This window comes from Copadichromis virginalis, linkage group LG15, assembly GCF_057382275.1.
Source record: "Copadichromis virginalis isolate Kocher_CV1m ecotype Utaka linkage group LG15, C_Virginalis_male_GT1.1, whole genome shotgun sequence".
Taxonomy (NCBI): Eukaryota; Metazoa; Chordata; class Actinopteri; order Cichliformes; family Cichlidae; genus Copadichromis; species Copadichromis virginalis.
The window spans coordinates 22,399,615-22,415,047 of NC_140632.1; the positions used below are offsets into that span (position 1 = coordinate 22,399,615).

General features: G+C 41.5%; 1 protein-coding gene across 2 annotated transcripts in view; it reads left to right on the forward strand.

Annotated features, from left to right (window-relative positions):
- Positions 1–15,433, forward strand: part of galnt14 (UDP-N-acetyl-alpha-D-galactosamine:polypeptide N-acetylgalactosaminyltransferase 14 (GalNAc-T14)) — a 237,701-nt gene that overhangs the window by 32,294 nt on the left and 189,974 nt on the right. For both annotated transcript variants that reach the window (XM_085432502.1, XM_085432500.1), the window contains exon 2: positions 10,215–10,384. In XM_085432502.1, the coding sequence (XP_085288628.1) occupies positions 10,215–10,384 (170 nt within the window). The remainder of the gene's footprint in view (positions 1–10,214; positions 10,385–15,433) is intronic.

Consider the following 15,433-nt stretch of genomic DNA (forward strand, 5'->3'; position numbering starts at 1 on the left):
AGGTGATACATCACAATATAATAAAGGGGTTGACATGTTTGTTTATGTGTATGTGTGTTCAAGTGGTGCTCATGAACAGGGGGTAATAAAGACACACACATGATTTATGCCTTGGATGTAATAGGTAATTCATCATCTGACTGGGGCACATTTTAAGGTAAAGAAGCAGAGAGAGGGTGAGAGTGTGGTATTGTTTGGTTTATCAGAAATAACAGTAGCAGTAAATTGAAAGCTTGATTTGTAGGCTGTTTTACTAAAACTATACTTCTCTTACACCATATCCTTCATTTTCTGTGCTGTGTTCAACTGGATAGCCTGTAATACTCTCTCTACCAGACGCGTGTGCACGCACACACACACACACACACACACACACACACCCTCGCACAAACACGTGTGTGTCTTCAAAGAGCAATGTTCTCATTAGCAGCAGTCCTCTGTTCAGACACTGATGTCTCTCTCCAGCTCTTTGCTTCTGTGTGTGAATCTATCTGACAAGCAAGCAATGCTCTGAAAATAAGAACACTAATACTCTTTACACCGATAATGACACTGATATTAAAATAGATTCTCATTACAGGTAATACTGATGATTCTCCTGCTGCCATATGCATGGCTTGTATGACAGGATTAGTGGAGGCTGTAGTACACAGATTATCAAAAGTAAAAATGGTCACATACACCAGATATACTGAACATGGAGATATATGTTCAGTATATCTCCATCTACCAGTGCAGGAATAAAAATATGTATTCTAGAGATAGTTTTATGATATGGAGAGGCTCCAACTCCATATTTTTGTACAATACCCTCAGCACTGACTGCAGCTCATATAGCTCATGTAGAGTATGGACAAGCAACAACTAAAAAATGAAGTCTGTGTCCAAGTGCCAAAGACTGCAGTTTCACCCATGACCACTTGAGGCACACTCCTAAAACAGCCTGTTTCTACAGGCAGGTCAAAGAAACTCTTTTGCGCTCTATAGCTAATTTCTCCCTTTTTAACAAATGCAACAGGGGTGAAATGTTTTATAGCTCAGCTCTTTAAGCGCCAGCCTCAATAAGCAGGGATCAGATCTCCAGGGCCTGTGCCCTTAATCTCCACCTCACACACACACTACACTCACCCTCTGGCTGTAGCTCAGGAGGTAGAGCAGGTCAACGACTAATCAGAAGGCTGGTAGTTCGTGGTCTTGGCTGCTTCGGTCTGCATGCCTTCAGTATCCTTAGGCAAGGATTGGTGAAGTTGCTCTCTGATGCATGAATGCAAGACAGAAAGCACTTCTGTGTAGAAAATTACTGCTTGTATGACAGGATGAACAAGATACATTGAATAAAGTGTTTTGAGTGCTTAAGTAGAGCAGAATAACTTTGTATCAGTACTGGTCCAAAATCTATGGCTCTACGGGAGGGCTCTCCTTCAAGCAACCTCGCCTCTACGACATAGGCTCCTTTGACTGACAGGTGGATGCCAAAACAAGTGGCTGTAGCTAGTAGCTGCCTGCGATACAGTTTTTTATTTTTCCTGTCTTTTGGCAGCATGCTTTGTAGCGATTTGGACCTTTTCTGATCTGCATGTTGATATGACAAAAATATAATGTCAGATGCCCGTATCGACACAACCTTCACTATTCATCTGGGATTGGCACAGCTAAGATAGAACTTTATTAATCCCTCGGGTGGGTTCCTCTGGGAAATTCGATTTCCAAAAAAGCACAGCACCGACAGAAGTTACAGAGTTATACACACACACATATATATATAAATGAACTTCATAGCTTCATATAAATGGTTCATAGCTATGAACCAGCTATGAAGTGAGGTCACTGAGGCCTTTTTTTAAAGAGTGAAAATTGGCACAAATCACTGTATGATGCGCCAGATGGCTTTTAGTTAGAATTCCTGTGGAGACTTTTTAGCAAAGTTATGGCCCAGCCTACTGTGTCTCTGATTGGGTTGAGTTCAGGGGGTTGTGTTGCCGCATGACTCATAATAAATGATAATTGGCTGGTTTAGGCATGAGGAGTCAATCAGAGGCACAGTAGGGCCAAAGTCATCGAATAAGTAGCTTTCCCTCCTCCTGCTATTTTATTTAAACTGAATTAATAATTCTGCAGTTTGTTTTGTTGTATTTTTTATTCTTCTATACACACAACTCACCCGTTCCATAATATTTTTTACACATGGCTTTTTTTTATACATAGCAATACATTCACAGCTTTTTTTTAATATAGATAAATAAAACCATTTACCCTTTTTTCAACACTAGGAGTTGTTGCTGCAATATTGTAGCCTTTTCTAGTGCTGTACCTTAAATATAATACATTATGAGAAAAAATGGACCTCCCTAGTTTCAAAAATCTGATTACAGCCTTGGCAGTATATTTAAAGTTTTCTGACCACCAAAAACCCAGCATCACCAAACACTATACTCTGAACACAGCAAAATCTCCAGTGTTAAATTAACACTGGAGAGTGTCTATATGGGTCCACACCTCTAGTGTTAAATACAACACTGTTGAGTGTTAAATTAACACTTTTGACAGTGTTATATGTTTAGAAGTTGTCATGCGGCCGTGGTGCGCGGGCACGAAAGGATCCAGGCGCAGACTCCGAGCTAACAAAAAGACACTTTATTAAAACAACGAAAGGCGACCCGGGGAAAGTAGAGAGCAAAACAGAAACTAAAAATCCGGGGAAACAATGACACGAGGAAGCCGGGATCGGGACGGCGGGGGGCTGCAATAGAAAGGGGAGATGATTACTAGGGAGCCAGGAAGCGGGGAGAACATATCAGGACTGAGTTAGAGTAGGGGCTTACGATAGAACGGAACCGTGGGAGCTCGGGAGGGAAGTGTGGCAGTCCGTGGGGGCAGGAAGTCCGTGGAATGGTGAGTGGGCCAGGTGAGCACCGCGAGATCCAGTTGAGCCGGAGGACAGGCAGGTAGCAGACGCCGAGTAGAAACCACTGTGGGGATGACTACGGACTGGCGTGGAGCATCCGTCAGCGCCGGATTAAGTGGATCTCCGTGTAATCACCGGGATGGAGAGCAGGTGTGCTGGTGATGGCCCAGCCCGGGGGTGTGGCTACCCGAGCATCACGCATTCCACAGACACAGGACCACGGACCATGACAGAAGTAACCTAGTCAGTTTTGAAGATTAACAATGGCTAACACTGAGCAGTGCTGGTTTGCTAACACTGGAATATTTCTAACATTTTGAGTTATTTTCCAGTGTTAGAAAATCAGCACTGCTCAGTGTTAGCCATTGTTAATCTTCAAAACTGACTAGGTTACTTTTAAACATATAACACTGTCAAAAGTGTTAATTTAACACTCAACAGTGTTGTATTTAACACTCAGAGGTGTGGACCTATATAGACACTCTCTAGTGTTAATTTAACACTGGAGATTTTGCTGTGAACAGACAAAAAAAACCCATGAGGTCAGACACTGATATAAGTTAATGATTAACAATTTCTTGTTTGATTATACATGACGCTGTTAGAAAGTGGGATATAAGTGAGGTAATAGCCTCTGATGTCGAATGTGTAGATGTGATGATTTCATGCCATCTATTGCTATGCGGGAGCTTGAAGTGGAGAGGGTGAGCAGTTTTAGATACCTGGTCATCCACATCAGTGAGGACCTCACCTGGTCACTGAACACCACACAGCTGGTCAAGAAGGCTCAACAGCGGCTGTACTTCCTGAGGAGGCTGAGGAAATTTGGTATGTCGGCCAAGATCCTCATCAGGTTCTGCAGCTGCATTGTGGAGAGCACATTGACCAGCTGCATCACTGCATGGTACGGCAACACTACTGCTATGGACTGCAAACGCCTGCAGAGAGTGACATTAACCTAACCGGGCATTTGTGTGTGGCAGCAAAGAATGTGAGTATTTCACAAGTTCAGGCATGCAACGCTACTATCAATATCACTTATGATCATTTCCAGCTGCATAGTTTTATTCCTGGACTCTAGTAGAGTAGCTTCGTCTGATTCACAGTCAGAAGTTATCCTTATTTATTAAATACTATGACTTTGTGCGGTCTGTCAGTTTATCCTCTGTCTGAAACAAGCTGCTTTAGCTTCTGCTAACTGGCTGCCTCTCACAAAATGCACAAACGAGAGTTTTGAACAGCAGGTGGGTGAGGCTTCATAGATATAGATAGCTGGCCTTAATCCTAATGGTATCATACAGAGCCAAGGGTAGAAAAAACTGTCTGAAACACACCAGTCAAAGACGTCTGAAGTGTAATGGATCGCCTATAAGCTTGTTTAAAAAAAAAAGCAGCTGATTGTGAACTTGTTTTGCTCTTTTACTTTCTTTGACTGGATCTTTCAAAGTGGTCAGAGGGATCTAAATCAATAATCTTCCATTACAGGACCACATTTTAATATACAGGTTACCTTTTGCTGTCTTCTTCTTTTCCTTCACACACCTCTCCGTTTCTCTCTCTTTACCCCGGCTACCTTTCTCCACCGTGAGCTGTCAGAAAGTACGCAATGACCGTGACACCCCGGTGTGCGTGTGTGTTTGTGTGTGTGTGGGGCTCAGGCTTCAGCTTTCTCATTATGATTCTAAATGTATCTGTCTGTCTAGTCTGGATGAATTAATAGGTTCCTTGGTGGCTTGGCTCGACACTCAAACACACACACACACTCGCAGAGCCACACATTGTTTGTCCAGCGATTCGTGCCTCAGGTTTGTTAATTGAATGTCTGTGTTCATGTAAGCGACCGTGAGAGGCATTGAGAGGATGCCACGGTGCATTAGGAAGACAAGCTGTGTGTGTGTACGGGTGTGCGCCTGTGCGGGTATGTGTCTTGTAAATAGGATAGAATCCAGGGGACCTTGAACGCAGCCACTCCTGAGCTTCTAGCGAGACAAGACACAAACAAATCCTACAGAGGCGAGAAGGCCGCAGGTGTGTGTGTGTGTGTGTGTGTGTGTGTGAAACCCAGAGAAGCTTAATCACAGCCTGCCCTTGTTCCTCTTTTCTTACTTTGTCCACTTCTTTTTCACTTTCTCGTCCTCATTTCCTTTCTCTTTACTTCTCTTTCCTCTTGCCCTTCAGTTCTTTTGCTTTTTTCCCACCTCCCTACTCCCATTTTCAATATTCTCCTATTCCCATTTTCCTGTTTTCTAACTTGCTTATCTATGTGTCTCGTTCTTATCTTTTTCTTATTTGTCTTCACTTTATATCTCCTACTTTTTGTCAGTTATTTACCATTTTTCTGCCTCATTTTTCTCATTTTCTTTGCCATCTTAATCATCCTTCCCTTTTTAAAAATCGTTTTTGTTTTTATCTTCCCACTTGTCCCACCCTTTATCATTTCACCTTGCACACTTCCTCTTTCTCTTATTTCTTTTTTCTTCTCCTGTTCATCTTCCTCTAACTGTAACCTGACAGGTACAGTGCAGATCTTTTTCTCAGTGCTAATAAGTTACAGAGGCACAACTAAAACTGCTGGATTTGGACAAGCATTGAATGTTCTTTATTTCTCCTCACTTTTCCCTCTTTCCCTTTTTTGTAATTAGTTTTCATGACTTTCTTATTTTTAATTTCTATTTCTTTCTTGCTACAGTTGTTTGATTTCAAACTGCTCTTATTTCTTCTTCCAGGCTACAACTGTGTCATTTCCATTGTTCAAATCTTGGTTTTCTTTCTCTAGACTGCTCTCATTTTCTAATTTCTTTTTGTGCTCAGCCTCCATCTATCTTCCACTTTCTCCCTTTCTTTCCCTCTACCTGTTTTTTCTTCCTCTGAATCTTTTTTCTTTCTCTTGTGTTATTCTAGCCCTCTTTTTGTCTTTAGTATCTTTATTTTTTCTCTTCTTCTGTCCTCCACTTTCTTTTCTTTCCCACTGTCATCCACTCCCCATCTTTTCTCTACTCCAATATCTTCTTCATCTCCCCTCCTCTCCTCTCCTCTCCTCTCCTCTCCTCTCCTCTCCTTCTCATGCTTTGCGGTTAAAGCCACCAGGGGAAGTTCCACTAACACATCCTTACACATTCACATACACACATTCAAAGAGTCTGACTCCCAGCACTCTAATGGCCCCATTTAGACAATGTGTCGCATCAGCAAGTCGTATGGCTGAATAATGAGAAGAGGAGGAGGAGAAGGAGGACAAAAGAAGATGATTCGTTTTCCACATCACTCCATCCAGGCAGCTGCTTCACCGTAAATGTTGTTCTGTTACACACACCATCAACGCTGTGACCCTGCGAGTGTGCGTGTGTGTGTGTCCATTCATCCGCACTACATGCTGGGCTGTATGGTCGTTGAGAAAAAATATGGCCTCCGGGGATTTTGCTGAAGCTCCTGTGTTATGTTTATGATGCGGCGAGAGAGAGAGAGAGAAAGAGAGAGAGAGAGAGAGTAATAATATACATTCATTATATCTCTCACCCTCAAAGAAACTATTCCTTGCTCTGTCTCTCTCATGTATTACCCAAAGATGAAACTCACACTTTCTCTTTATCAAGTGAAATACACACACACAAGACTGAGAAATCTGATTCTCAGTCTCCCAAACAACAGGCATCTGCACTGTCTCATAAGTGATATATACTCCCTTTTAAACTCCACACACACTCCAAGCAGAGGTCTGACAGACAGAAAGTGCAGCTGTAGCTTTTTTTTTGTTTTTTTTTAAAGTCATTGCCACCTTGTGTTTTTCACCACCAGCTGTTCAGGAGCTGATTGGGATTTATGAGCTACATTAACATTTTATATCTTATTTTATAATGTTTGTATTTTCTGGAGACGTAAAGATTTTTGCAGAGTCGGTTGTTTCCTTTGTGCGACACTGTCTCTGGTACTTGTGATGAATAACATAAAGTTCGTTTTTGGTGACTTACACTGACAATTTGCTTCCTTACTGGTATGTTGAAGGGCCATATGGCTGCTTTCGCATAGCCCATCAACTGCAAACTGCATATGCTTTACATTATTCATGTCTACTTTCCAATGTGTTGTAAAAGTTTTAAAGTTTGCTTCCAGAACATTTTTTTCGCCCTCATTTTACTGTAAAACTGTTGTTTTGTGGTACTGCAGTTGAAAAATGTTTTTCTAGCTTCTCTAGTCATTAAAAAGAAGAACATTTCCGTGCAAGAAATGCCTAAATTTTCTGTGTTATATTCACAGATTTGTTCCATGCTCTTTCTATGTCGCTCTGGGAGTTGGGGGGGGGGGGTATTTTCCAACCACCAAAATCATGAATGCAGAACAGTTCAGCAGCCAGCCATCAATTCTCAGATGTCAAAATGAATTGAATGCATGTTCATTACCACTTAGTAGTAAGTGACAAAAAAACTACAGGCAAGATGGATTACCTACTGTATCTCAAGTAGCTTTTTTTTTTTAAGTCTCTGCATATGATTTTCATACATTACTGATATGAGCTGATGCCAGTGTTTTTGAAGGTTAGAAAACTTGCATCAGTCTTGCGTGGTGTACCAGAATTACAAAGTAATGGTGTACCAGACGATTTTTTTGTTTCATTTTTGTTTTCCCTTTGCTCTTAAAGCCCTCAAAACCCACAAGAGCATCAAACATTGTTTATTTGCATATTTTATGGTAAACGTGCGAAAAACTAAAACATCTGTGAGCTGAATTGAAGAGTCACAATGTTAAAGTGTTTAAATGATTTTGGACGGGTTATAGTTGTAGCATCATAAACACCCGCCTCTCCTTTGACCAAAATGATCTTAAACACAAAGAGACAAATAATATTCTGTATCTCCAGCACACGTTGTGATTTTACTCCTAAACATATCTGTTGGAGCTAATTTGAAAGTCGTCATGTTTTGCCTGCGTTGGACATAGAGCAGTGAATTTAGCTCATTTTTACGCCAGTCTGATGCTAATTTATTTTGATGTAAGTTAGAAGACTGAGAATAGTCCCTGTAAGCACCAGTAACGATCACTAGGCTTTCAGTCCCACAGGTCTAGAGACCAGTTGATGACCCCCTGATGACCTCCAATTGCTATGGAAAAAATGTATAATCCCCAACTAGCTGGCAAGTGGTTGCTGGAAAGAGTGTACTGCACCAAACTCATAATGTACTCTCTGAGCGTTAGTGATACTTTCACTACTAATTACCAATTTGTGAGGCAAACCAGAAACTAGGAACGCTCCCCTTCAAAGTAAGTTGTGCCTTAGAATAGAATAGAATAAAATAGAATAGAAAGGCAGCACGGTGGCACGGTGGTTAGCACTGTTGCCGCACAGCAAGAAGGTCCTGAGTTCAATTCCACCATCAGGCCGGGGTCTTTCTGTGTGGAGTTTGCATGTTCTCCCCGTGTTTGCGTGGGTTCTCTCCAGGTACTCCGGCTTCCTCCCACCGTCCAAAGACATGCAGCTTGTGGGGATAGGTTAATTGGATAATCCAAATTGCCACTAGGTGTGAATGTGCGAGTGAATGTGAGTGCGAATGGTTGTCTGTCCCATGTGTTAGCCCTGCGACAGACTGGCAACCTGTCCAGGGTGTACCCCGCCTTTCGCCCTATGACAGCTGGGATAGGCTCCAGCGCCCCCTGCGACCCTGAAAAGGATAAGCGGATGGATGGAATAGAATTCAACTTTATTGTCATTGCACATGTCACAAGTACAAGGCAACGAAATGCCCTATTGCTTATTGAATGCAAACAGTTTGTTTCTAGTTTGTCACACTTTTCACAGTTTGCAGTGTTTGCCGCTCTGCACACCTCTGCACTGCATACCTGTGACCTTCCAGTAACCACTTGCCAACTGGTCGGGGAATGTAAATTTTTCCCTCGTGGCCGGTGGTTGCCTCACGGTTGCTGACAGGTGTCTTGGCCTGTGTGACTGGGGCCTCTCTTTTTCATGCAATACTGCATTGACACATTTAATTGATCATCATGCTGGATGACTGACTTGATGACTAATTGCCTCATTGATCTGTTGACTGGCTAACAAGCTACATCCCAACTGGGCTTTTCACAATGCTGGCAGCAGTGCAACAATGCAATAACATGCATGTGTGAAAAGCTGTTATTTAGAGGTGTATTTGGCTGATTTGTGCCCTTAAATGTCTGTAACAAGAAGAGGAAAAGTGGTGCGCCCCTTTTCCATGTTTGTTTGTTTGGATAGTTCAGATTTAGAGCATCACATAATGAAGAATTACAACTTCAAAGTACAAACCAAACAAGCTGCCGAGAGACAAAAATGCAGCGTTTAGTCACAAAATAAGCAGGCAGCAAAGAGGATGAAAAACTGAAGCACGGCCTTCATCTTGTTAAATACCAAAAAGCAGGAACTGAAAAGCTCTCTGAATCTCCCTTAAATAAAATGACCCCTAAAAGCTCTTCAGATGCTTTTAAAAAGCCCTCTGCTGTGAGCAGCAAAGAACATGTGTGAATAAATCCAACGTTCACTAGTTCAAATGTTCTGATGACTGATAAAATAGAAAAAGATAACTGTGAACCTGATGCTTTTTTTTTTTTAAGATTACATCACGTTGTTTCTTTTCTTATATGTCAAAGATGATTTTGAACACATGGTAGATCTTTTCATTGTGTTGACTGCCTCATGCATCTGCCCACTGCAAGCTAACTCGTTTCTACTGCACCATTGTTCAGGAACCAGAAATTGCCATTTTAATCACATGTGTCCGCTAATTAACATGTCAGACTAATACAATGCTGGACTCTCATTCACCAAAACTGAAGCACAGACTTGTTGGAAGGGCTGTACCACACGGCAACCATATTTATCACTAGCACACAGCTAGCAGCTACGCGTGTCAGTCGAAACACTCACTATTAAGCCTGAGGAAAATCCAACATGAGTGAGTTAAAAAACAAAGTTTAGTCCTAATGCAGTTATTAAAAAAGGAGTGATGGGCTCTAAAGACAAGACACATTTTTATGCCACATTAAAACATATTTTTTTCATGGTCTAAGTTGGATGTTTTAGCACGGGCACCTCAGGGGAATGACTCCCTTTTGCAGCCTGTCTCAAGTGACCGTTTGGCACTTCTTGTTGGCTTCATTTTCAGCACCTAGGCTGATATAACTGAAATAAAACAGAGCAAACTGATTTATTTAATATTTTTATTTAACAAACAGAAACTGCATCTTCTGTTATCTGTTATACCGCATCAAATTTGATGAGAGTGCATTTCTCTTTTACATGTGATCATTAGTTCTCTTTTTAACAGCTTTGACTGATTTCCAGATTTCAGATGCAGAGTGGGAGGACATGTTGGAGGGCTTTGATGAGCGGAGTTACCTGAGCGCTCGGCGCTGGAAGCCCGGAGACGACCCGTACACTCTGTACGCTTTCAACCAGAGAGAGAGTGAACGCATCCCCAGTGATCGAGCCCTGAGAGACACTCGACACTACAGGTACAAAACCACAGAGTGCAGTATATAAAACGAACATGCACAAGTATAAATGACAACACACAGAGAAGTCTGACACAATACAACGTGTGTTGTGTTAAAGACGACAGACGAGCTTGAGAAAGTGCAGATTCTTTGTAGCAAAATGTTTCTGCAGCACCTGAAAGACAAACCTCTGGAGGAATCTATTTATTACAGGCAGACTCTACAGAGTTATGTATAAATCTATCACAAGTTTGCATCCCTGCATAAAAGGAGAGCTTATCACACAAAACAAACTCATGTTGCCTGCAGGCATAAACAAACACATCAACAAACACACAACAACACCACAGATCAGCTTTTAGTATTACAGGTATGTGTGCGCACATAAGCGCGCACGCACCGAATTAAAGCAGCAACTCCTGGAGTTCGTAATGAATCCCCTATCTGTACTAAAACAAATTTAGATTATGGAGCCAACACGTTTTCATAGAGAAACCACCAAATTACAATCCGCCTGTCCGCTAAGAAATTAAATTAAACCAAAATAGAAATCCTCTTAGCAGAGCGCCGTCTTCCTCTGTTGGAAAGACGCTCAGCAGGAAGATAAGGAGCTTGCCGCATTGACAGCAGCTCCCTACTTGTATATTTCAGGAGATAAAAACTTCCAGGCACTTGTAGAAGGCGTTCAGAGGTCCAGTGTTGTTGGTTGAGATCGTGTGGGATACACAAACACGGCTTTTTTGCTGAGATTCTGTTTCTATTAGGCTTTCAACAACAAAGCCACGTCTTTGCATTGATATATAATTTTTTTCTTTTTACAATTTTTTTTTTGAGTTTTGTTTCCTGGGTTTTTCTCACCCGGCCATAATTGATGTGCCTAGAAAGTCTGGGAGCAAAGTTTATCCACCCGACGTAGTTTCTAATGATTAACCCACACACTGGGTGGTCTGTTTGCTCCTTGATTTCAAAGCAGAACCAGCATTGCATCTAGTTTGCAAACTTTCTCTCGTGCTAAAAAAATAGTGCAAAATCTCTTTCTGACTGACGGAAATAACATTAAGCGAAGAAAAAAAAGCCATGCCAATGTTGAATCTGTCTTCATTTTAGATCAAAACAGTAAGTACCAAACTGCAGTACCAAAAGTTTTTCAGGAGTCTCTAAGCGGCAGTGAGATGCACTGGATCCACCTGAGTTGTGCAATATATCTTAGATCTTTAATTAAATCAGGGAATAACAGAAGCTGTGGGAACATAAAATGAAAAATGGAGTGAAAAGGATTTTTTTAACAGTTTATATATAGATTTATAGGTTTTTGTTATGCCCCCCCCTCTTTTTCCTAATTGACCTCAGTGACATGGAACTCTAATTATTGCTCCAGACCACATGGTCCCATAAATTAGACAGCATATCAGCTTCTTAGGTCCTTATGTAAAATCAAGCCTTAGAAATCTCGGTGTCGTATTTGACAGCTCGATGTCGCTCGAGCAGCATTCTAAGCAGCTGGTCCGAAACTGTTTTTATCATTTACGGAATATTTCTAAACCCAGACTAATGGTATCAAAGCTTGAACTTGAGATGATTATTCATGCTTTTATTTCTTCTCGTTTAGACTACTGTAATGGCCTTTTTACTTGTTTTAACAAATCAGCCTTAAATCGTCTTCAGACTGTGCAGAATGCTGCAGCACGTCTCTTAACAGGCACCAAGAGAAGATCGCATATCACTCCAGTCTTGGCCTCCCTTCACTGGTTGCCTGTAAATTTTAGGTTTCATTTTAAAATTTTAGTTCTAACCTTTAGGGCCCTGCATGGTCAGGCTCCTCAATATTTATCTGACCTGCTGAAACCACATACATCTTCTCGGGCTTTAAGGTCATTAGATCAGAGACTGCTGGTGGTACCGCGCACTCGTTTTAAAACTCGTGGTGATCGGGCCTTTCAGACTGTGGCACCATGGTTGTGGAATTCTCTCCCACTGTCTCTTCGCTGCACGGACTCCATTGATTCTTTTAAGAAACAGCTGAAGACATTTGTATTTAGAAAAGCATTTGATTAATTTCTTCTTATGCTGTTTTATAGTTTTATTGTTTTACATTGTTTTATTTACTGTTATATTGTTTTTATATTCCCATTTCCTGTGTTGTAAAGCACTTTGTGATTTTTATCTGTGAAAAGCGCTATATAACTAAATTTTACTTACTTCCTTCAAACATCGGGGAAAACTTACTTGATAATGGATAATGGATTTGAGTGTAGCTTTAGGTCATGCCCTTCTATGCATCCAGTTGACAAATGTTCAACATGCTACTTTCTTCAGACATTCGTTATGCTGTTTAAGCTCCTTCAGCTTGCTTAAAGTGTGTCTACAAGCTGCTTTGCAACCCATCTTCATCCCAGTTCTGTTCTCTTTGAGGGTTTTGGTGCTGCTCATGGAGGGGCGTTGATGTCCCATACCACAAAACATGATTACAGATCGCAATCCTTTTCATTTTTTTCATGATTTTTTTTACTAGTATATGTATAGTATATTACTTCATAGTATATGAAGTACATGTCCAGCTTGAACATCCGTTGTCCTGTTTTGCACATGTGTATGTGAGCCAGTGTTTGCTGTGTGATTAACCTCCTAAGACCCGAACTCTTCCACAGCATGCATTTTTAATTTCTCTTTGATATTTGGGCATATTGGGGCGCGATGAATGTAAAAACAAAGAATTTTTTACCTTATTTTTGTTTTTAAGAAAAATGAGAGCCACATATGAGGATATTCGTTTAAAATTTTGATAGAACAGTAGCAGTATAATGTCCTTGTAAGTGGATATCAGGCCCTTGTAGAGCAAAATTAAGTAGTTTGGTCTAAATTACCCAAAATGTGATGTCCACATATGTGGACCCCAGGTCCTAGGAGGTTAAAGGTTACAAGGCAGCTCATGGTGACCCAGCTCCCTAAGAGGAAGCTGCATGTGGGTATTTGTTGGGTGACTGTTGGTTTTGGCAGTCGTGCTGAACATGGTCATGTCCTGATTGGTTGCTGCTGCTGTGGCTGATGGTGATGAGCGCAGCAGGTTACAACTTCACAGGCTATAATCTGTTAGCGTAGCCGGCATGTACATCACTGTGTGCGGATGTGTTTTGACGTGTGATGAGGAGATTGATGTCTGACTCAGTCATAGCTTGTCTGCTGCTTCCAACACTGACTGTGTGCGCGTGTGTGTCTGTGCACAAGTGTGAGTATTTCTGAGTGTTTATCCATATGTGCACGCTAATGTGCGTAAGTGCACATTGTGCCGATCGTTTGCATCATCTGCTGTGCTACCGGAGGAGGGAAATTCACTGTCGAGCTGACATAAGGCGACTGAGAAATGTGTGAGTTGTGTGTCTCATTGTGTGTGTGTGTTAGAAAAGTGAGAAGGATGTGTAGGAAGGGGGGACCAGGGATACGCTTACACATTAATCTGTTAGCAGGGAGGTAGGGGGCTGATGGTGCTCATTTATCTCATATAGGACAGCGAAGTGTGCGTGTCTGTCTGCACGCATGTGTGTGGATGGGGAGGGGGGTTGCTGTTATGTGATTATCTGTTAACTCAGTTACCTTGTAGCTGTAGATCACAGGAGCACTTGGCAGGGGAAAATGAAGGCGCCTCATCCTCTTTTAGGATTGGAAAAAAGAAGAAAAACTGCAGTAAAATCTTTGACTGTAGCTACTGAGGTATTCTTAGAAACACCTTCTTTTCTACTGCAGAGTCATGGAGGTACTTCCTACACCTTGGCAGGGTTCCCAAGAGGAACTATTTGGCTTAAATTAAAGGTGGTGTGAGGGCTGGTGGGAAGGAAATTGGATAAGACAAGACAAACGGATATGGGAATGATGCAGCTGGGAACTGCGTGCCGTGTTTGAATGTTAACCTTATCTTAGGTGTTTGATTCAATGCCAAATATTTTCTGTTCTCACCTTTCACAAAAATAAGCACAGGTTTAACAACTTGGAGGTTTTGATACCATGGTGATGTATGCTTGTTCCCATTACTTCTATGTGCAGAAATGTAAAAAAAAAAAAAATCCAAAACAGACAAGAAAAGCATTTCCATTTTGTCTAGTGAACATATTTATATGTTCAGAAATATTTCTGCTTATGCTGAAAATCAGTGGCCCCATCTAAAGAAACCAAGTCCAAGGAAATTGACTGACAGGCCATCTCTCTAAAGAAGCAACTCAGCAATGAACCTTGAAAGCTAAATAGAAAGACACAAAACCAAGAAGAATTTTAGATTACCACTCTAAAGGAAAGCACCAGAAGCGAAAACACAGCAGGTTTAGTGAAGCTGCTTCAGGTCTGTTATTTTCCCAGTGGGGCAAGGATAAGCTAAAGATTAGCAGGCTTGGAGAGATCAGGAATCTATAAGATCCGTAACCCCTGATGGTAAGACTGTGGCTGCGACCACAGAGATGAATGCAGTGCAGGTGGAAATTGTACGATTTGTGTATACAGGGGGTAAATGTGTCGGCAAGAGAGATGCAGTTGGTAAACTATAATAGATGATTACTTAATATATGATTGCAAGGTGATGGAGTGGTTAGCACTATTGCCTCACAGTGAAAAGGTCCTGGGTTAAAATCTGGGTGCTTGTAAGTACCCCACCTCTTACCCCGGTCCCAGCTGGTTGCAGCAAATGGCTGCTCCTCCCTGAGCCTGATTCTGGTGGAGTTTTCTTAATGGTAAAAGGATGTTTTTCCTTCCTGGTGTCACCAAGTGCTTGCTCAGATGCGGTCGTGTGATTGTTAGGGTTTTATCTCTATTATTGTAAGGTCTTTACCGCACAGGATAACGTGCCTTGAGGCAACAGTTGGTGTAATTTGGCATATATAAATAACATTGAACTGAAAAGTATTTTTGAGGTTGGGCTGCTTTCACCAACAATGCCAAAGCCTAGCACTGAAAACTAAGGCTACTCAATTAGCCCTAATCTTCAATTAACCGGAAGGCAAAAAGCACAGTGACAATTATTTCATGATCTTGAGTATTTAACATCATTAATTATGAACTCACTGAATTTATTAAAAACGTAAT